At 34.8% G+C, this 22,577-nt stretch overlaps 2 protein-coding genes across 4 annotated transcripts; one reads left to right on the forward strand and one right to left on the reverse strand.

The window, feature by feature from the left end:
• Positions 1-5,530: 5,530 nt before the first annotated feature.
• LOC306850846 (mitotic checkpoint serine/threonine-protein kinase BUB1 beta-like) lies at positions 5,531-10,235 on the reverse strand. Of its 2 annotated transcripts, none has more exons than XM_079386769.1 (9): positions 10,075-10,235; positions 9,492-9,634; positions 9,362-9,421; positions 9,141-9,285; positions 8,876-9,072; positions 7,699-7,877; positions 7,432-7,616; positions 7,184-7,281; positions 5,531-6,089 (listed from the first exon to the last, which is right to left on the reverse strand). In XM_079386769.1, the coding sequence occupies exons 2-9, from the start codon at positions 9,629-9,631 to the stop codon at positions 5,795-5,797; spliced, it is 1,299 nt and encodes a 432-aa protein (XP_079242895.1). In that variant the 5' UTR covers positions 9,632-9,634; positions 10,075-10,235; the 3' UTR covers positions 5,531-5,794. The 2 variants fall into 2 exon arrangements, with proteins under 2 accessions (XP_079242895.1, XP_079242896.1); XM_079386770.1 differs by having other exon boundaries at positions 10,085-10,222.
• A 423-nt stretch (positions 10,236-10,658) lies between these two features.
• On the forward strand, positions 10,659-22,373 carry LOC306850847 (abscission/NoCut checkpoint regulator-like). Of its 2 annotated transcripts, XM_079386771.1 has the most exons (11): positions 10,659-10,849; positions 10,928-11,049; positions 11,135-11,191; positions 11,268-11,431; positions 12,342-12,484; positions 12,581-12,686; positions 13,884-14,102; positions 15,023-15,099; positions 18,969-19,070; positions 19,584-19,771; positions 21,451-22,373. In XM_079386771.1, the coding sequence occupies exons 1-11, from the start codon at positions 10,796-10,798 to the stop codon at positions 21,530-21,532; spliced, it is 1,314 nt and encodes a 437-aa protein (XP_079242897.1). In that variant the 5' UTR covers positions 10,659-10,795; the 3' UTR covers positions 21,533-22,373. The 2 variants fall into 2 exon arrangements, with proteins under 2 accessions (XP_079242897.1, XP_079242898.1); XM_079386772.1 differs by lacking the exon at positions 13,884-14,102.
• Positions 22,374-22,577: the final 204 nt, after the last annotated feature.

Genomic DNA, 22,577 nt, shown 5'->3' on the forward strand with positions numbered 1-22,577 from the left:
ACGTCTCAGAGCAGTGACGACGAGCTTATTTCAGAGCTTTAAAAGCCTGCAGAAACAATCTGCCACTGGTGAAACAACATGAATTGACATGTTGCTTGCAAAAAAAGTCATTTTGTCAGAATACACTGTTAATCTGCATGATCGTCAACTGGAAAAGATGCTTTTGCCCCATAATGGTGTAGTTACAACATCCACCAGCAGAGGCAAACTAACCCTTCCCTACTAACTAGTCAAACCCTAAAGAAGCTCATCATGAGTAATCGTTTGCCTTTCTAACATATCTGAAACTATCCCTAGAAAGAAAGCTTTCATGTTACTTATTTAACAAACAAGACAAGAATTAGTTGTGTTGCAAAATCCAGTTCAGGCTACAAAACATTGCACTGCGCAGATACAAACTGATCATGTTTTCACTATGACTTCATATATGTGCATTTTCTTATGTTCTTGGAGATATAAACGTATGACAGCATAGTTCATGCATTTGCAATTTTAGTTTTGATCATTTTTGACGATTCATGAAAATCTGTAGAATTATACAGAGTAGTTCACATTTTAGATTCTTTCAGCATGTTGCTGTATGTTTAAATGCAAGTGCACATATTTACTTGATGTATTCCAGTAAAGCATGGCGCTAGCAACACCAAAGTCATGGGTTTGAATCCCAGGGACGGCAAGAACTGATAACATGTAAATGTGTGCTTTGTGCAAGTTGCATTGGATAAAAGTGGCTGCCAAATGCATGTACATTTATATAAATATGACTAAGATCCTGGTATTTTTTAAAGTGCATGTAAAAGTATTCAGATTCAAAGATTAAAATACCAATTATTCCGTTTAACAGATTAAGATGTGCACAAGATCTTGCATTTGGAATGAAATATCATTATTGGTCAATCTGAGGTGTTGCATCATTCACTCTTAATAATAAAGGTTCTTCATTCACATGTAGTTCCACAAGCCTCCTTTATTATCATCAAACCTTTTAATTCCACAAAAGGTTCTTTATGGTGGAAAAAGGTTTGTTGAAATGTTCTTCACACTAAAAAATTGAAAGATTGTTCTTCTTAATTATAAAGGTTCTTCACTGGCATTGACGGTTCCATGAGGAACCTTTAACATCTATAGAATGCTTCCAAGGTTCTTTATAGTGGAAAACATTCTTTAGATTATTAAATGTTCTTCACGCAACTGAACTTTTTCAAATAAATGTTCCAAATGAGGGTTTTCCCAGTGATACCATTGACAAAGCATTTTTGGTTCCCCCAAAGAACCTTTCAATGATCAGTTCCTAAAAGCATGACAAATATTTTAATAATCTAAAGAACCTTTTATGCACGGGAAGGGTTCCATTGATGTTCCTCATAGAACCATCGATCCCTAAAGAGCCTTTATTTTTAAGAAAAATGGTTCTTTTAAAAACTGTTCATTGAAAGATTCTTTGGGGAACCAAAAATGGTTCTTCATTGGCATTGATGGTTCCGTGAAGAACCTTTAACATCTATGGAATGTTTACATTAGATTATTAAAATGTTTTTCACACTTGCACTCTTCAAAATAAAGGGTTCAAAAGAGGATTTTCACAGTGATGGTTCCCCAAAGAACACTTAAGTGATCAGTTCCTAAAAGAACCAGTTTTTTCTTAGTATGAAAGACCCTTTTCCACTATAAGGAGGCCTTTATGCAAGGGAAAGGTTCCATTGATTTTAAAAGTTCCTCAAGCATGGATGCCAAGAAAAAGCCTTTATTTTTAAGTAAGAATGGACAGCATACTGCTCCATTCGGGGTTCCTCGGATCACCCTGGAGAACATCTATGTGCTTCTGAAGGTCCTGAAGGAACTTTAATATATCAGCTCCATTATGGGATCCATTTTGTAAGTTCCTGCCATTTTTGAAAGATTGACTTTGAGTGACTTCAAGCATATGTTCATGTTTGCATGCAGATGCAGCGCGAGAGAGGAGGAGGAGGGGTTGCGTGAGGGTGAGGGAAGGTACAAGCATTTCCTCATCAGCACAGCTTTACCTTCTCATTGTCGTCTAGGCTTTGTGCTTTAGCGCGCTCTCTGCGCGTCTTATCCGGCGATGCGCGCAGCATCATTAGCTCGCATAGAGATGTCAAAACGCCGCTTTTCTTACCTTGCCGTTGTGTGATGAGGAATTTAGGAGCCTCTCCTGCTGGGAAGAGGTTTCGTGGTGCTGTATGAACCCAATCAGCCTCCCACTGCAGGCTGCCGTTCGCTTGAGAGAGTCCGATGCATTTCTGCCATCTCAGAGAGATGATGCTCCCTCCAAGCCGCGCATCTGATCTCCCAGCATCCCTTGCTACCAGTGCAGTGATGGTGCCATAAACAAGGTACAATCCACATCTAGAGCAAACGAGAACAGCCTGCCTCCTTCTCTCTCCTCCAGTGTGTGTGTGTGTGTGTGTGTGTGTGTGTGTGTGTGTTGCGGAGACGGTTCACGCCCCCTCTGTCTCCGTGGTGAAGCGTGTCCACGTGAGCGCGTGATTTGAGACGCAGGTATCTTCAGAAGAGACGAGGTGTCGCGCGCTGATAAATCAGTCAGCTCATTAATAATTCATGAGATGATGAGGAGGGTCATTACAGGCCAGAAGCTGAATCATTAAATATTTACCACGGTAAACATAGTTTCCAGTAGTAATACCAGAAATTGCGCTAATTTATTCATCACAATTAAAAAAAAAAGTATATATATTTGAGTGATTTAGGATGAATCGATTAACCTTCATTAGGTTTTAACAGGAGTTTAAGTCATTTTAATGCACCAGATCAGATACAACCCTTTTACTTTGTTTTAACTTAACAACTGCACATAAGTCTGCCTTTACTAATAAATGAACGTTTTATCAACGTGTCAGAATCAGCTCATGAATAATTAATGAGATTATAATGAGGGTCATCACAGGCTATGAAATATCAGACAGAAGATGAATCGTCAAATATTTACCACGTTAAACATAATTTCCAGCAGAAATATCAGCTCTAATTCAATAATCATAATTTAAGATAGCAATAATAATTTAAATGTGAAAATCTGAATATTGTCACTGTTTTTGGAGCACACTGGCTTTAAGACTAAGATATTGACACTAACAGCCAAAAAAATCATTTTGATTTCATGGGGACTTTAAAATCAAGCTAAATACTTGCATTTTAAGTCATTTTAATGTCAGATCAGGTACACATTACTCTGTTTTACTATTGGGATAGTATGTTTAATGTTTGTTTTTTTGTAGCATTTTTATATTTTTTAGTATTATATGATATTGTATTATTTAGTATTTTAATTTGATGGAATTAAAAGGTTTTCAAATATTGAGTATATTAAATATTTATAGAATATTTAATAAACCTTTATTCCAAACTGCTTTCAAAATCAATTTTTTTAAAGGAATTTTTAATCCAGCTTTTAATAAGACTTTCTTCAGTACTTCTGTACTTTTAGCTCCCCCAAAAAATTATTTTAATTTAAAAAAATTAAACATTCATGACATAGTTTTAGGCTAATTGTGAAGATCATGAAAGCCTCTGACAATACCCACCAATAATAATCAATAGCTTTAAAGTGTTAATCTACAACCATGAGACATTTGAATTTGAGAGACGTTTACATCTCAATTAGTAATAAAGTGCAAAGCAGATGCTGTTTGACCTCATTATGAGCTGAAGTCCCCTGAGAACAGCTCTTGAGCGCATGAAGAAGACCATCAATGCATCAGATCAAACATAACACTGCTGCAAAATTCCCTAATAAACACATCGATCGGGTCTGTAGTGTGATTTGCTCTGCTGCTTTTGGCCTTTTTGTTACGCAGGGCAGTTTAAGTCTATTCTGAAACAATGACGCCTGATGGGCTTTTGTTTTCTGTCTTTAGCGTATTAATAGAGCTGATGATCCTCCATTCACTGAAGGCTTCAGCTGATGATTTGGGCATCTTCCCCCAGAAAATACAAGTCTAACCTCACAATGCATGTATTTATTCACAGAGAAAAGAGCAAATTGTGAAGCGCTTGACTGTTTTGCCAATATTGTGGTCGTTTATGTGGTTATTAGTTAATAGTTTTTAATTAAAATCATGTTTTTTAATTACTACTGTAATACAAATGTTCTATAATAAAGTGAATTAGTAAAGAAGGTCAGGTTTATTAGACTAAAACAGCATCTTTCTCAGTCTGTTCCTACAGATGGACAAGCTTCTATGGTTTTATTTGAAACCACATCAAGAGAAATAAGAAATAAGGCACTTGAAAGTTGTCATTAGACATCAGCTGCTTTTAGAGGCTGATTTCTGGCTCCTTGTGTGTTTTGGCAGCGCCACCTGCTGATGTCTAGAGGTTTGTTTCAAGCAGGTCAGATCAGCAGAGAGCGGGCATATCTTATTTCAGTCATAGCATTTCTTATTTTGTTTAATTTAGGTACTAAAATACCTAAAACTGAATAGAAACTATATAGACGAGAGATTAAAAACAGTAAAAATGAAAAATATAAATAAATAATAAAACTTAGAATTAAAATGCAAACAGAAAATACAAAAATAAAAAACAATTAAAGATAACATTTATATATATAATAATATATTTTATAATACTAAAATAACACCGGCAGAGGGGTTTCCAAAACTAAAAACATTTTCTTTTTCATTTACTTAAAATAAATTGTATTTTTTTAAATTTAAATTTGAGTTTAACTTCAATAACTGAAATATAAACAGATAAAAATATAGACATGTAATTAAAAAAAAAAAGCGTAAAATTACAAAAACACAACAAAATTACTAAAACTTGTGTAAACAGAAAAATAATAATAAAATGGAAATAAAATATAAAAATTAATTAGTGCTGTCAAACGATTAATCGCATCCAAAATAAAAGTTTTTGTTTACATAATATATGTTAACTGTGTATATGTATGTATATATAAATACAAACACATGCATGTATATATTTAAGATAAATATATTATGTTTATATAATAAATATATTTATATACATGTAAATATTATCAAAATATATACATGCATGTGTGTATTTATATATGCATAATAAATATGCACCGTACACACACAATGTAAACAAAAACTTACTTTAGATGCGATTAATCGTTTGACAGCACTAAAATAAATACAAACTCAATAATTAAGAACTATATATTCTTGTTAATATATAAGTGAAACTAAAATAACACTGGAGCTGGACCATTAAAAACACTTTTTAGTAAATATTTACAAGCTAGTTGCCAAGGCAGCATTTCTCATTTTAATGTAGTTAAATTACTAAAATGGAAATAAAGACACGTTGAATTGCATATTAAACTTAAGTGTGTAACTCACCCTGCACTGTTTGTGCAATCAGAGACTATTATATTCCACATTAGCCTATTTCAGTTACAAATGACAAGTCCATTCAAATAAACTACTTTATCTTCTTCCATGTAAACTCTGCTGATAGTGTGTGTGACGGCAATGTAAGTGCAAATACAGTTCTTGAAGTCAAAGTACGAAAGCAGTTTGATATTATGGAACAGTTGCATTTATTGAAGCATTAATTACCACATGACAAAATAATGCTACTCTTGCAATATACAAAAAAAAAAATCCTAAAACAATGTGGCGTTACAAAAAGTATGTATATACAAAATAAAAAGTATGTACAAAAACACAGGAATGGTTATACGCGAAGACATCTACAACAAATAATGACAGCAAACAGCCTACTTTTTGAAACATCTAAGACTGATAGATGTCTAGATAGAAAGCGCTCAGTTCTGTCTGTTTCAGTTTGCACTGGTTTCCACAAGTTTTCCGTGGTCTGCAGCACCGCTGCTGGTCTGTAGTTGGTGAGCGTGTTTCTGACGGTAGCGCTCGGCCCGCAGCTCCTCGAAGCAGAACTCGCTGGCTCCGCTGTTGAGCAGCTCTCTGCAGTACATGCTCTGCTCTCGGCTCCTCCCGTCCTCCTGCACCTGGAGCTGCATCCTCTCCTGCAGCATCTTCAGCGGCGTCTGCTCCGGCCTGCAGGGCTTCCTGGCCGACAGCACCGAGTTCACCGCCGGGTTGATTTTACACGGAGTTCTGCAGGAAAAGATGACAGAAATGAGGTCAGTACACTGAAATGCTAAGCATGTGAACACATTAGTGCACTTCAGTTTCAGATGCATCCTCAGTGAAGTCAACATGAAATCTAAACTCATCCTCTTTTACTTTCTTAATGCATGTGCCCCATCTAATTGTGCACAGTTCATTAGTGCAGGGCAGGGTTATTATCAGTTTACCAAAACTGTGAAAAAACATCTGCAACTTTAAAAAAAATAAACATTAACTTAAGTGAAATATTAACAAAAAAAATCATTTTAACTTAAGGCAACATTCCTCATTTTCGTTTAGTTTAATTACTAAAATAACAAACAGAAATAAATTATAAAAACTATATAGATATAAAAAATAAAACAAAAACTAGTAAAAATGACAAGAAATACAGAAAAGAGAAACACAAATGAATTACAAAATATTATTTTAAATTATAAATAACATCATAATACACTAATGATAATAAAATAACCCTAGCACATGGGTTTCAAAACTAAAACCATTAAAAATATATTTTATTTTTCCATTTACTTTAATTAAAATAACCAGAAACTAAAATAATGAAATATTTAAAAGCTACAACAGTTCTCATATTTAGTTTAATAAATAAAAACTAAAATTGATATCAAATAAAAGCACATAAAAAATGACAGTAAAAATGCAAAAAAGAGAGCAAAATTATTAAATTAAAATACAAACCGAAAAAAAAAACTAAATATATTAATATGCAATCTTTTAGAGGCCACAGACCCAAAATACGATTAGCCTCATCTGAAAGTACAGAAAGTATGCTAGGCATCTAGTATATAAAAGACCACATTTATATTGTGAAAATGTTATATTATAAATGTGACTATAATACAATTTGGAAAATATGTATTCCATTAGGAACATACATTTACTGCATTTTTCTATTTAGCACTTATTCAAATTAAATCTTTTTTATATTTTTGACAGATTTTCTCAAAACGTTTCCATAGAGCCCAGTTTAAAAACCCATTTGTTATCATAAAAGAACAAAAACACAATCTTGCATGCGCTGAGACTCGATACGCGGCGTATCTCCTGATCACACTCACACAGCGGGAGGATGGTCGTCCTCTTCCACAAACGGCTGGAAGCTGGGTTTAGGAGGTGGAACGGCGACGCTGAGGCCCGATCTGGACTTCAGAGGCAACTAGAATTACAAACAAAACAACATTTACCTCATAATGAATGTTGATCTGTCAGATAACAGCCTCCGTTCTCCTTCAAACGCCTCCAGACACAAAGCTAGTCAAGTAACCGGTTAAACGGGTAACATTAGCATACTGCTCAGCACTCGTACCTTCACGTTGGTCCACTTCTCAGGTTTCTGTTCGTTCTCTTTGGCTCGGGCAGTAGGCGGCGCTGTCCAGATCTCAAATTTGGGCTCCTGTGGCTCAGTTTCAGAAGCTTTATTCTCATCAAAAATCAGCAGCCGACTGTTCTGTTTGGAGCCCAGCGGCTGTTTAAACTGGAGCCCGCGAGCATCTGTCACAAAACAACAGCGTGATCGCACCGGATTCCTGCATTTACTGCTTAACACAGAAAAACACAACACGCTTCTACTCACATCCGACCGACGCGTTCACTCTGTTGATGGGAACCACAGCCTTTTTCTTCCCTTTGGCTTTGAGCTCAGCCAGTGAGGCTCGCTGAGGCTCTGCGGGTCCTTCTTCATCATCATCTTCATCTCTCTGTTGATCTGTCACGGATGACATCATCTGTCTGCACGCTCGTGCCTGCAAAGCTCTGGAGATGAACACATTTCACGATGAGATGCGACGATCCACATCTTGAAAACACTACAATACATTGGCAGCAGTTTAAAGTGATATTTCAGATTGAGACAATATAATAAGCAGGAATTAATGTAGGGCAGGGTGTTAATTTTATGAATGAGGAATTTATTAAATTGATAAAATTGTCCATTTTTAGAATAACATGCACTGATTTAACCCTGTAAATATAACCTTGATATATAATAATAATAATAATAATAATAATAATAGGAAAAATGTAATGCAGTTTTTTTTTTTTTTAAGTTGACAACCTTTAGACCAAAATAGTAAACCTTAAAAAAAAAAAGATTGTATTATGAGATGCATCAGGCTTTTATGGCTCATATAGTCTGATATAGTGATAATATGGAGGAAAAAAACAGATCAGTTTTATTCAGATTCAAAATGAGCAAAAATATGTCGTTTGGTGCAGATGCCGATATTTATATGATGAAATTCTGATGCTTGTAATGCAAATCAATTAGATCTTTATAACAGTATAGCAGATACTATCAGTCGTCATGCTATATCTCCAATAATATGTCTTAGTAAGATGAGACTGAAATGATCCAAACATATGCAATGCTGATTGAGAGATGAAGAAATAAACGCTCCTCAGAAGATGTGAGGTCTACAAAATGATCAATGGAGAATCAAGTAAAGCTGAGCTGCTTCAGCAAGTGTTCATCTGGAAATATTACTAGTTATTCTGACGTTTACTTGATCAAAATCAGTCAATATTTGACACGAGAAGCAGCAGCTGAAACTGGACGTTTGTGCAATTAGACTTAAAGAGCTTTTACTGGATATAACACTCTAAACTATCAATCAGATGACATGGAGTAGATTGAGCGTGATACGTTTAACAGAAAGGTTTTGATTATGTTGATCATTAGGAGGCCTTAGAATTTCATGCATTTTCTGAGGACAGACAGAGATGTACTAAATATTCATTGGAAGCTTCCAAACCTGTGAAACACATGTAGTTTCTCAACAGGTTCTGCTCCACACTTGATGCCGTCCTGAAATACACTGTCAGCCATCTTTATATTTCCTCTCTTCTCGTACTCTTCAGACCAGGCGATGTAAAGAGCGGCTTGCATGGTTCCGATGCCTTGAGCTTGCATGTAGCGGTAGACGTCCATCGGGTCAGAACAGCCCTCCGCCTGCAAGGAAACATGTTTAAAACACTATAATGCCATCTGAGTATTCATCTAGCAGGTTCATCACTCACAAACTCGATCCAGAGCTCAACGTAGCGAACGTCATTGTGATATTTCTTATCAGCTGTGAAGAGTGTAACAGCTCTTTGAAGAAGCACGGATAAATTACTCTCCTTTCCACCCTGTGGATACGTCTGCTTTGTCCATTTGATGTACCTGCATTTTAAAAAAATAAGTATTTTGCATATCTGAAGCCAAAATGCAATGCATGGGTCATCATAATAATCCATACCTGACCCAAACATCTAGAGGATCGTCTCCATCGTACATCCGCAGCTCAGACTCAAACGCTCTAAAAAAGAAAGATAACATTAATGAATTGTTCAAGAGCAGGTCTATAGTTTTATTAAAACATCACTCACTGTTTCTTCTGATTGAGGGCCGTGTGGTTTCCCTCCTGCTGCTGACACAGAGCCTGGTGCAGGGCTGATACGGAGCGGCCTTGTCTCAAAGGCTGGATATTTTCTTTACACAATTCCCAATCAGCACCACACTCTGCCATGATCTACAAGAACAATAACAGATGCTACAGCCTGGCTACCATAGTTAAACATGATTAACTTCAAACTGACTTAAGTTACTTTATCTTTTCATTTCTTTAGATGGATTTTATTTATTTTGTCGTTATATATACATACATACATATATATATACACATATATACATATATATATATATATATATATATATGCTAATGCTTTGGCAACATTGCGTTACACAGTCATGCTAATAAAGCTGAAATGAACTGAATATACAATGGTGAGGTAACCGTAACTACAATGTCCTAAAAGCATCAAATCAAAGCTCTTGAAGAAATAAAGCAGTAAATCGTGGAAAAAGTCACAATAAAAGCACAGAAAAGTATCTGTCCGTGTGATATTGCACACAATCAAAGTCAAAACAAAACACATCAAAGTAATTTCACAGAAAACAAATATAACTTACATTTTCCTACCAGAAAGCTCCTTTATATGCTTCTCTCCGTCAAAACACGCGACTTTACGAAGCAAAAGTGCACAAATATGCGTTTATTTGCTATATTTCTCGCTCTTGTGTGATTGTGCTGTCTCTTCGTGTTCAAAGACGTTTGAACAAAAACCGGAAGCGCGCCAAAGAGACTCCGATTGGGCGAGCCGCTCACGTGACCACGCGGCAGCCATTTAGAGCGTCTCTAAAATAATAACAGGTTATTATTATTCTTTTTTCTAATAAGCGAAAAAAAAACATTTTTTTATGTATTATAATAGCGAGATTGTTTTTGACAGGTATTTTTGTTCGTCATAAATTTTCACTAAGCAAGAATGTTGCCGTCATGTTGCATTCTGGGAAAGGGAGTTTTCCTTCCCCGTTTCAACTTTAACAGTTTTGATTGTTCTATGCAAAATTACTTTTAAGGTACTTTCAGGTATTTATTATAATGTCTATAAGGCCTCTACACTTTTCCGCACGTGTTAACCATCTGAAACTACTTTTAATTTTAATTGCTTCAAGCGAGAAGACTACATTTCCCTACACATCCCAGTCCTCACGGCGCTTCCTGTGTTTACATGCTCTGATTCAAGAGAAATGGCATTGATACGAGTGCGTCTGAAATCACAATATACTCTAAAAGTATGCTTTTAATTATTATTATCTTGAGTATTTAAAGTGTCTGAAGAATCTCAGTATGGATAACCGCTGTTACGGCTGTGCATCAAAGTTCACTCTCTTCAGAAAAGAGGTTAGCGAATATAAACACAGTTTATCTCATTCCACCGCCTTAATTAAGAGTGTTTGACTCGGTTTTGTGTATTTGCAGTTGGGTTGTAAAAACTGCGGCCATTCGTTCTGCTCTGGATGTCTAATATTCAATGCTGTGGTGCTGAAATATGGAAACAGCCAGCAGAAAGTCTGCAAACAGTGTTATGGAAACTTAACAAGGTCTGGAAGCCAAACACAGTTTATATTCCGACTAAATACTGGTTGTATATTCACTAATGCACAACTGACAGGTCTTTCTGTGCAGTTCAGGCAACCAGACTGATGCTTCTGGCAGATGGTCCCCACCTGAAAACTACAAAAAGTAAGAATATGTAGGTGTATATTGTGAAATACAGCTGTATGTTAATGGAGTAACACAGATCTGTGGCGTCTTACAGGCGAGTTGCTGCTCTTGAAGCCAAACAAGCTCCGCAGAATCAGCCTCCCAGACCTACAGGAGCAAAAAGCAGCTCTGCGAGTCTGATTTCTACCAGAGGACTCAGTAAAGAGGACCAGATCATCGCAGAACGACTCAACAAGCTGAAAGAGGAAACCAAGCCAAGTAAGATCCGTCTGAAGATAACTTTATTATCATCCAGCTCTAATCTGCCAAATGCAACTATAATGCATGAAGATATTAAGATGTTATACACATTAACATCGTGATTTTCAGCTGCTTTAAAACATCTGAGAACCAGTGATGATGTTTTTCATTTTGTGTTAGATTATCCATAAACCATAATCTCTGTGGTTGCTGAAGGGCTCAATGTTGAATATTCATAAATAAAAGCGGTGGCTTTTAATCAGTAGTACTTGGTCAAATGTATGCTATACCTTGAATGCAATAATGCAATGAAAGTCACTTTAGATAAAAGCATCTGCAGGGGTTTTCAAAACAGGGTCTGGGGTCAAAAATGTAATAAATAAAACCAGTTCAAAATAAGTGAATAAAAATATAAAATTTGATTAAATTAAATAAATATATATATTTTTAAATAGATTAAAAATAATAATAATAATAATGTAAGTGAATGGAAACAAACATATTTTCCAAATAATATTTTAGGGATATTTATAATGTTAAACTTTTATTTTAGCTTTTAATAATTTTATTTCAGCTAGTTGCCAAGGCAACATATCTAATTTTTAGTCAGTTTTAAGTAAAAAAAATAAAATTAATAAACATTATACAATTTAAAAAATGTATATTAAATATGATTAACTATATATTACAAATATAAAAAAAGCTAATAAAAATGTCAAAATAAGAAATCAAAATATAAAAATACAAATAATTTAAAAAAATGTATAGTATGTCAGTGAAACGGTGGTAAAACTTATATAAATATATTCAGTTAATAATAACTTTAGTATAGCGCCTTTTATAAGTTGCTTTCTCAAAGCAAAAAACAATTACAGAAGAATAAAACAAGCACACCAATCTAAAATAAAGTGTCTCTCTGTTCTCTCAGAGTCCATTCCGTCAGAGAAGGAGCTGGAGTCTCGTCTCGCTGCCTTAAAAGCCCCGATTCAGCCGGTGCCGTCTGCTAAAGACATGGAGGAGCGTCTGGCTGCCTTACAGGGACGACCGCCGCCCTCTCAAGCCCCACGGCCTGTAATCCATATCAGCTTTCACCAGAAATATTGTTGAACAGAATATCGCCATAAGTAACACAACTGCATGCTTTCTGTGGATGTTTAATGTGTGCAGGTTCATCAGCCGCCCGACGGCAGAACTCAGACAGAACAGACCAATGATTTGATCACCCAGATGACAGAGGAAGTTGCTATTGATAACCAGCATCCATCTTCAGAGGGTACTTTCACCATTTATAATTGCCTAATTTATTTTCAGTTATGAATTTTAATATCCTGATGTAGATTAATGATGAATAATACATTGTAATGGTGCCTATTTAAATAGTTTTCAGGTTACAAGATAAATGATTAAAAATCTTTATTTTATTGAACAATAAACATTAGAAGTTTTATAAAGCAATAAGCATCACAACACCGTGTTATGATGATTTTACTGTGCTTGATGCAAAACATATCTTATCTAAAACCAGGGGAAAGAATTCAAAGTATTTAATTTATTGCACTTTTTCTATTGCATTAGTAAATTTGAGTTACAGTTCATATCTTTAAATGTTGTCAGTTTTTCCTGTACTTCAGCAGAATTTATATTATATATATTTATATATATATCCAGAAGAGTTTTATAGAGGGTGTTTGTTTATATATCATTCACTTTATATAACATTTTATTCATAAAAACATGGTGAAAATATATTTATTTTGTCTGTTGAATAAAATAAATGAAAAAAAAAATTATTAGAATAAATACAAATTTGACTAATTATATTATGTTGGATTAAATGAAATTAAAATTGATTAAAATAAATAAAAAAAATTATTTAAATAATTTAATAAATAAATAATTACTATAGTAAGTGGATAAATATAATTATGGGACTTAATGGAAGCTAAACATTTTCCAAATAATATTTTAGGTATATTTATAATATTAATTTATAATGTTGTTAATAGGCTAGTTTTTTCCCCGTCACACTGTGGCTGAGCAGTGTTATTATCTTAATCAAATTATCATCTTAAATTTAAAAATATTCTAAATATTCTCAACTAATAATAAAAGTAACAACTAGGGTTATTTTAGGGTTATTATAGTTAAGTTTTCACTTGAAATAAAATGAAATAATAAAATGAAATAAAAATACACTATTTTATTTTATCCCTAAAACATGCTGATAATGTATTTTGTTCAGTCAGTTGACAGAGTGATAAAAAGAGATAATCTAAATCCTTTCTGTGAAAACCTAAATAAGAGAGTTTTGAACTTGGAAATGTATGTGCATATTTAATTAGATCATTTGCATATTTAAGCAGAATATTTCAGAAAACCTGTCATGCAAAACATGTGTCTTATCATGCACTGTGATTAGTCAACTGGGGAAAGTGTGATGGCATTTCTCCATATTCTCTGAATTGTGTAGATATAGACGAACCATTAAACGATCTTAATAAACAAGAGGGCGGGGGTGTGAATGAGAACGTGGATGACGGCGAGCTGTCAATCAAACAGCTGGAGGCGGAGAAGAGCCGTGTGCTGGAGGAGGCCATGCAGGAGCTGAAGACAGACAAACACAACCAGCAGCAGATGCTGGAGATGGCCAAGAGACTGGCTTTACTGCAGGGACGGGATCCTGAGCAGGGTGCGTTCACATCCAGAGATCAAGCTTATGTACTGTAATGTAACAGGCTACCGTTAGCAAGGAGCTAACCATGTCCCTTTAGTGTCTCACATTATTTTATTAGAACATGTTATTTGCTCTCCGTGCCTTTCTGAATACAGACACTAACCCATCCCTGCACTTCACAGCCTGGAACATAACATTTATTTCCATTATCTGCCATTTTCTCTGTTGTCCTCGCTTGTTTCTTCACAATACCTGCAGAACTTCTGATTATTCGGCTGGTCTAGAACATGGGCGGGTTTATGCAAATATTGGGGGCGTAACTATTAATGATCCCAACTGTTACAGTCGGTGTTAAGTTCTGATTCGCCTATTTTTCAGTGGTCTTTTTTATTCAGGAGACTTACATAAGAAGGAGGAAATAATAGTGTTTGAGGCTCACTGCATGTCATTTCCACGAACAGAACTCTTATTATTCAATTATGCCAAGGTAAATACAGTTTTCCATTCTATGGCACCTTTAAAAAATAAAGACCTAAATATATGTATATAATGGGGAAAAAAATCATAGATGATGCATTCACAAAAAGTAACATGCATTATAAAAATAAATGGGCTCAATTTAAATTAATCCTGACTTTATGCCTAAATGCATGTTTTTGGTTTAAAGGAAAGTCTAAAAGTGACCCATTTATTAGTGCATCTTAAAAAAAAAATCATATTCTCTTCACAATCAAAAGCTCATAACTTTCTCAACATTCGACTTGCATTTTTTGATAAAGCATTACAGGGGATAGTAGGAGAGCAGTTTTCATCCAATCAGATCTTAATATATAGATCAGACCTTTTATTCGACTGAATTTTCTCTCAGATTAATGTTGCATGCATTGTGAATGATGCATCATGTTGTCTACAGCAATGTTTCTGTGTTTGTTCAGTCGGACTGTCAGATGTCCAGCAGCCTGACAGTGACGAGGAGACGGAGGAAGAGGCCATCAGCAGGGTGATGAAGAAGGTCTGTGATATTTATAATATCAAAACAAGATGTCCTACAAATAGTCTTTATGTGTGATGTGTGTGGATTCATCTAGAAATCACAGAAGACGGTGTTTACAGTGAAACTTTTTTTTTTTAAATCGCAAAACCATTGTGCAGTAAGTCATTGCAGAAATGAAAATATCTTACCATTCTGAAGTTTGGACGCACTGAACTCAATTTATTCATGAACTGCACTTTTTTTAATGTCCAGATTGAGCATAGCTGGAATCTAAACAAAGAAGCAGCTGGAATATAAGAACTTTCATTTGTCACGTTTTAATCACAACATCATTCCCAAACTTCTGACTGTTCTTTCAGAGTTTCATGACTTTACTGTCACTCTAACATGTGGAACGTGTATTCGAACAGGTTTTGACATTAACCTGTTACCCTGCGCCCCTATTTTTGAGCATTTTGTAAAAAACGATATAACCAAATAAAAATGTCTGTAGCTCTTGAACCCTAAGGTCTATATTTAAAAATCTGGTGTTGTTTGAAACTAGACACTTGATCCTTTGTTACTCTAGAGTCATAATAACTCAAAATTAGTATAGCAATAGAGTAAAACAAGGTAAAATATACATGAAATTGACTCGCGATATGTTTTAATGAAGCTCACTAAGGGAAAAATGGATGAGACTTTCATGCCAAAGGCCTGAAAACACCATAAAGATAAAGCTGAACATCTGACCATGTTTTGATTCAAATTTGAGGATGATACTCCCAAAAATGTAGTTTCTGTAAGCTTTTATTTAAAAAAAATCTAGGCGTCCTTTCAAAAAAGCCATTTGGAGACCCCAAATAGACACTTTGTAAACAAATGTCCAAATGAGTCAAAACTACATAATACATATATGTATATCAATTCAGAACTGCTCTGCCCACCAAAACACACAATAAAAAACTATTTCTGAACAGCATTTGTAGTGCTGACTCATTTAGTCATTTGGTTAGTCTACAAATGGCATTTTTGAAAAAAAACGCCTAAATATTTCCTGAAATAAAATATGAAATAATAAATTTTTTATAGGTAAAGACTTACAGAAAGTACATCTTTATGGTATTTCATTTCAAGAAAAGCTTTGGAAAAGTCATTTGGATATTTTATTTCAAGAAAAGTCTAGGAATCCTTTCAAAAATGCTATTTAGAGACTCCATAAGACACTGCATACTACATATGTATATCAATTCAGAACTGCTCTACCAATGAAACCACAAAAAAACACAAAACTATTTCAGAATTTGAACATAACTAAACAGTCTTTATTCTGAACAATTCCAATAATGAAAACAGTGAACCAAAACAGATTTGATCATTTTTGAACTAGTGAAAACACAAAACATGCAAAATTCATTGTTTTTACAACATTTGTATTTTTTATTTATTTTATATGGTGAATATTATGAATATTACTATTTTACTAATATAGTAATAGATTACTATTACTAATATTACTAAATAATAATAAAAAAAAACTATTTACAGTATTTACAGTGGAGGAAGACGCTCTAGCAGCCACTAAAATGGTTTTTTTTCTGACCATCTGGATTCACCAGACCTCTGAAAAGACAGGGAAGAGTGAGAGAAAAAGAGTGAGAAAGTGTGTAAGCAAAACAAATCAAACTTGCAACACTGTTTACATTTTGTACACACACACACACACGCGCGCACGCACACACACACACACAATAACCGGGACATACCCACAAACAAACACACCCACCCACCCACACGAACAAAACTCATGTAATCCCCTCATATTATCCCTCTCCGTTGTCATTTTTAGAATCTAAAACAGCTAACATGAAACAAAAGCTGCAAATACATGATAAAGACACATAAACATTCAAGAGGAGGGTGGAGACACTTACGTGCTAATGCTATCCACGCTTCCCAGCGATCTCAGCGCGTATTCGGCTACTAAATTAGCCATTTTTCTCCCCACGTCCTCCAAAACACCACCAAACGCCACAGAAACACTTCTCAAGTCGAAGATCCATGATGGAGAGATTCAGATGTGAGCTTTGGACAACATCTGTTCGCTGATAGCCAGTCTGTGTAGCGCCGCGACGCCATTATGTGTACGCTTCATGCGTAACCCGAGAGCGCACGAAAACACACGGACAATACGCCGAGCTATTCTCTAAACAATCTTACGTAAACTATTCAAACTGTCAATCACTTTAAACGTCCTTGTGGTTGGCTAACACTTCCATCCATCAAAACTGTGCTGGCGAGGCATTGGCTGGGTTCAAACACCCCTATTGTGATGTGTCCGGATTGACACCTCGCTGACCCATTCACGGACGCGCTTACTGTCCCGGGTTATAACAGCTCCTGCGATTGAAGGAGAGAGACGAGGGAGGGCTATTCTTACTCGGAAGAGACGATTCTGCTGGAAATAGATGGCGTTTCAAAGCTAGAATACGAATTATAATCGATATTTATTGGAAAATGGACGCTATCGATAACTATAACTCGAATCGCTTATGTAAACAAAGGAGGATCTATCGTGTTTTCCCCTATTTTTTCGTTGTTTTGGATTAAAAAGTGGATGCATTTTGAAGAGTGGACCCTTCTCTTGAAATGTATGCTGGTGTGTCTTGGAATAGTCTGAGCTGACCAGCGCTATTGGCGATCAAACGTGAGTACTGCGGTTCGCTTTGTTCATTTTAAATGGCCGGTCTTTCAGCATTTCTGTTAACCCTTTCCTCTCTGGTGTATTGATTTCAAAAACAAGCTCACATCGTTAATCTTGAGTGTTTTAGCTTTCAAATGATATATAGTTAATGATAATTGATTGAATATTGTTCTAAAACAAAGGTAATAAAAAGTCCGACCACGCCCGACCACGCCCTTCCGGCCCGCCCGCGGGCCGATGCGGGTTAACAGGTTAAAACGTCTATAAAGTGTGAAATAATAAATCATAATTATGAGATAACGAGTCAAATGAATGAAAAAAGTCAAAATACTAAATCATAACTATGAGATAGAACATTGAATTTGTCAACTATGAGATAAATAGTCATAATTATTGCATAAAAGTAAAACAATTATGACTGTTGTCATAATTTCGACTTTCCATCTCATAGTTATGACATACCAAGTCAACTATGAGATAAACAGTCATAATAATGACAAAAGTAAAAAAATTTAAATGTGTAGATTATAACACACTAAGTCATAACAATAAGATAGTCATAATTATGGCATAGAAATAATTAATGACATGCAAAGTCATATTTATGACAAAATTACAAATATGATTAAGTCATAATTGAGGTACAAGGTCAAAATTATGAAATACTAAGTCAGCTATGAGATAAAAACGATGAGATTTGTTTTAAAAGTAAAGCAAAAGTCATATTAAGTCATGATTATGAAATGTTGAAATTGACCTGTCAACTATGAGATAAATAGTAATAAGGATGACAAAAAGTAAAAAAATGACATTTTATAGTTAAAGAGTCATAATTTTGACAACTCAAAATTATGAAATACTGAGTCAACTATGAGACAAATAGTTCTTTAATTATGACAAAGTAAAAAAACATGACATATGACAGCTCAAAATTATGAAATACTAAGTCATAATTATGACATGAAAAGTCATGCTTATAAAATAAGTCAGATCTATGAGATAAATAGTCACAATTATGACAAAAATTCGGAAAGTCATAATCATGACATGAAAAGTTGATGTTAACTATGGTAGTGTACACTATTATAGCCTGTTTCTTTTGGCCTGTGGCACATCTCATAACAACCACCAGAGGTCGCTCTTCAGACAGAGCCATCAGAACTCAGTTTGATGGTGTCCTGTGTGTATTTTGTCTCTCGTTCAGTTATCAGAGGAGGCGGCTCTAGATGAGGCCAGCGGCTACAACATCCCACCAGAGCTCAGCGGCCCGATGAACAGAGAGAAGGACACGTCCAGCAGGAGACCGGTAACAGCCTTATACACACGTGTGCATCACACAAACACATGCTGAAGAAGGCCAGTGAGTCTGTAACCAAATGTGACCCTGGACCACAAAACCAGTCTTAAGTGTCAATTTTTTGAAATTGAGATTTCTACATCATCTGAAAGCGGAATAAATAATATTTTCATTGATGTATGGTTTGTTATGATAGGACAATATTTGGCCGAGATACTACTATTTCAAAATCTGGAATCTGAGGGTGCAAAAAAATCTAAATATTGAGAAAATCTACTTTAAAGTTGTCCAAATTAAGTTCTTAGTATATTGCATAATGCATATTACGTTTTGATATATTTACAGTAAGAAATTTACAAACTATCTTCATGGAAAATGGATAATTTTGACCCATACAATGTATTTTTGTCTATTGCTACAAATATACCCCAACGACTTCAGACTGCTTTTGTGCTCCAGGGTCACAAATAAACTTCTTCTGAGTTTTCTGAATTGTGCATTATTTATCTGTTTGTGTTTAAGCTCTCAGCGCCGCGGTCTAAATCAAAGCCAGCAGCTGCTGTCTCACAGATCCGGCGCTTAAACAATGGAGATAGTGATGAGGATGATGATGATGATGAAGAGCTGCCGTGGTGCTGCATCTGTAATCAGGACGCCACCGTTCGCTGCCACACGTGTGAGCGGGATCTGTACTGCGCCCGCTGCTTTAGGTACGATTGATCGCTGACGGGCGTCTCATTTCCTGTGTTGTTTTTAGTAGTGTTTACTACGATGAGCATCACTAGCACAAGTACTCATACTCACTAAACCTCTAGCACTGAGTATTCATAAGAATCATATTCTAGCATGCCATTCGTTACATTTTCAATTTACATTCTTTGCTCATAAGAAAAAAGTCAAGCTTTGGTAAATCATACTTCTAAGTCAAAATGATGAAATATTAAGTCATAATTATGACAAAAAGTCAAAATGATAGAAATAATCATTTGTGACTCTGGACCACAAAACCAGTCATAAGGGTCAATTTTTTATACATCATCTGAAGCTGAATAAATAATCTTTCCATTGATGTATGGTTTGTTATGATAGGACAATATTTGTCTGAGATACAACTATTTGAAAATCTGGAATCTGAGGGTGCAAAAAATCTAAATATTGAGAAAATCTCCTTTAAAGTTGTTCAAATGAAGTTCTTAGCAATGCATATTACTAATCAAAAATGAAGTTTTGATATATTTACAGTAGGAAATTTACTAAATATCTTCATGGAACATGATCTTTACTTAATATCCTAATGATTTTTGTCATAAAAGAAAAATCAATCATTTTGACCCAAACAATGTATTGTTGGCTATTGCTATAAATATACCCCAGCGACTTAAGACTGGTTTTGTGCTCCAGGGTCACATTTATATAAAACTATAATTATGGGATTAAAAGACAAAATTGACAAAAAAGTCAAAATTATGATGTACTAATTATTGTCATTAGTATGATATACATAAGTATTGACACAATCTATTTAGAAAAAAAGTCAAAAGATTAATAAAAGTTGAAAAGTCATAATTATGCCATCAAAAAACATAATTATGATATAGTTAGTCATAACTATGTGATATAATGTCAAAATTGATATACTAAGCCATAACTATGAGATAAAAATTGGTTTATTCATTATCAAAAAAGTAAAACAAAAGTTATAATTATGACATGACAAGTTGAAAAGTCTTAAACGTGACTTTAAAAATAAATATCATATAGTTAGTCATAAAATAATAATTAATAATAATACGTTTTATTTATATAGCACCTTTCCAGGGCTCAAGGACGCTTTACAATGTACGTTCAACAAGAAAAGAATAAGTCATAATTATCAAATAACTCATAATTATGACATTAAAGACATAATTATGACAGTCAAAACAAGATATACTAAGTTATAATTATGAGATAAAAAAAAGTCATAATTACCAAATAAGACCTAACAAGTTATAATAATGACAAAAAAAGTTGAAATTATGACTTAAGTAGTCATAATGGTTACGTATAAGTTATAATGCTTTGGTAAATCATGATTATGATTGTTTTATGTTAATTATATCTTACTATCTCATAATTGTGACTTTTTATGATATGTGGAATATGATTTACCAAAGCATGTTGTTTTTGTCTGATGTGGCAGAAATGGGCTTCCATACTAAACAGTTTTTCCAGCTTTATGCCATATCTTCCCCTGTCAGATTTATTATTTTGACTCTCATATTTGAATGTTAAACACTCGCTCTCATTCAGGAATCATTCACTGGGGTTTTCTTGCCGAGTGAAATGTGCTGTGTATACTGTACTTCTAATATTAATGAGTGTCATGTTTTCGTTGATTCTGCCACAGGGAAGGTCACGACAAATACGACAGAAAAGAGCATCGCACTTCCTCGTATGCGGCCCCGAAGAAAGGCAAGAAGAAAACCTGAAACCTTATGACTTAGCTGATTTAACTTATTCAATCGTAGCCAGCAGAAAATAATAATGTGCTTCAATATGTTTCTGCTAACGCAGCCGCCTTAGACTCCAGATTGTTCAAAGATTTAGTTAGACTCTTGTAAGCTTGAGAAATGATTGGTTTGGCTCAGCTTTAAAGGGTCAGGCTGTAATATGACTGTCTGTAAATATAAAACTGGACTTAAACCATCAATAAAACACTTGAACTGACAGCAGGTCATGTGAGAACTAGTTATTGTTTTATGATTTACCAGCATCGTTTGTGTTTTGCATTGCATCTGTTGTAAAGCAACTCACTCTCGTTCATTTACACACAACATATTTGCTATACAGTAATCTCTAATTGCATTATAATCAATGCATTCATAATTCTGAACATCACAGAAGGTTTTTTGAGAATTTCCTGTTTGAATGAATGAATGCTGACGTCTCTAAACTCATAAACGCTTCTCAGTTTTATTAGCTACTGGATTCTCTCTCTGCAGAGTCTGTTCTGAGCAGCTCTCGTCTCTGCTGGTATTTCCATGTTGTGATGAATAATTGAAAGGCGAGTATTGTCAGAGACGTATGGCAGGAAGTGCAGTGCATTAGTGTTTGAGAGCCATATACTGACATTTAAGACGCTACAGGACTCTATCGTCTCGTACTTACTGTGTTCTTGTTGGTTGTTTATTTGTTGGCATCAGCTTTGGCAGAGATAACAAAAACACAAAATTAAAATAAATGGAGAAACATTCAATGTACAAAGTTTGTTGGTGTGTGTGTGTGTGTGTACACTGAGTTAATTAAAGCACATATCAGAACATCAGCTGCATTACTGTGTTGTCACTTTATGACCTCGTTAACGTACGTGTGTGTGTGTGTGTGTGTGTGTGTGTGTGTATACAGTAAACCAGTGTTTGTCCTTCAGCCCACATAAACATTCTGTAATTATATCACACGCCAAGATGTAGTCGTGACCTTAAAAGCTGTCATGGATTTTATTTTAAGCATTGCACCTGTATTTTATTTTACTTT

Source organism: Barbus barbus (assembly GCF_936440315.1).
Source record: "Barbus barbus genome assembly, chromosome: 30".
Lineage (NCBI taxonomy): Eukaryota > Metazoa > Chordata > Actinopteri > Cypriniformes > Cyprinidae > Barbus > Barbus barbus.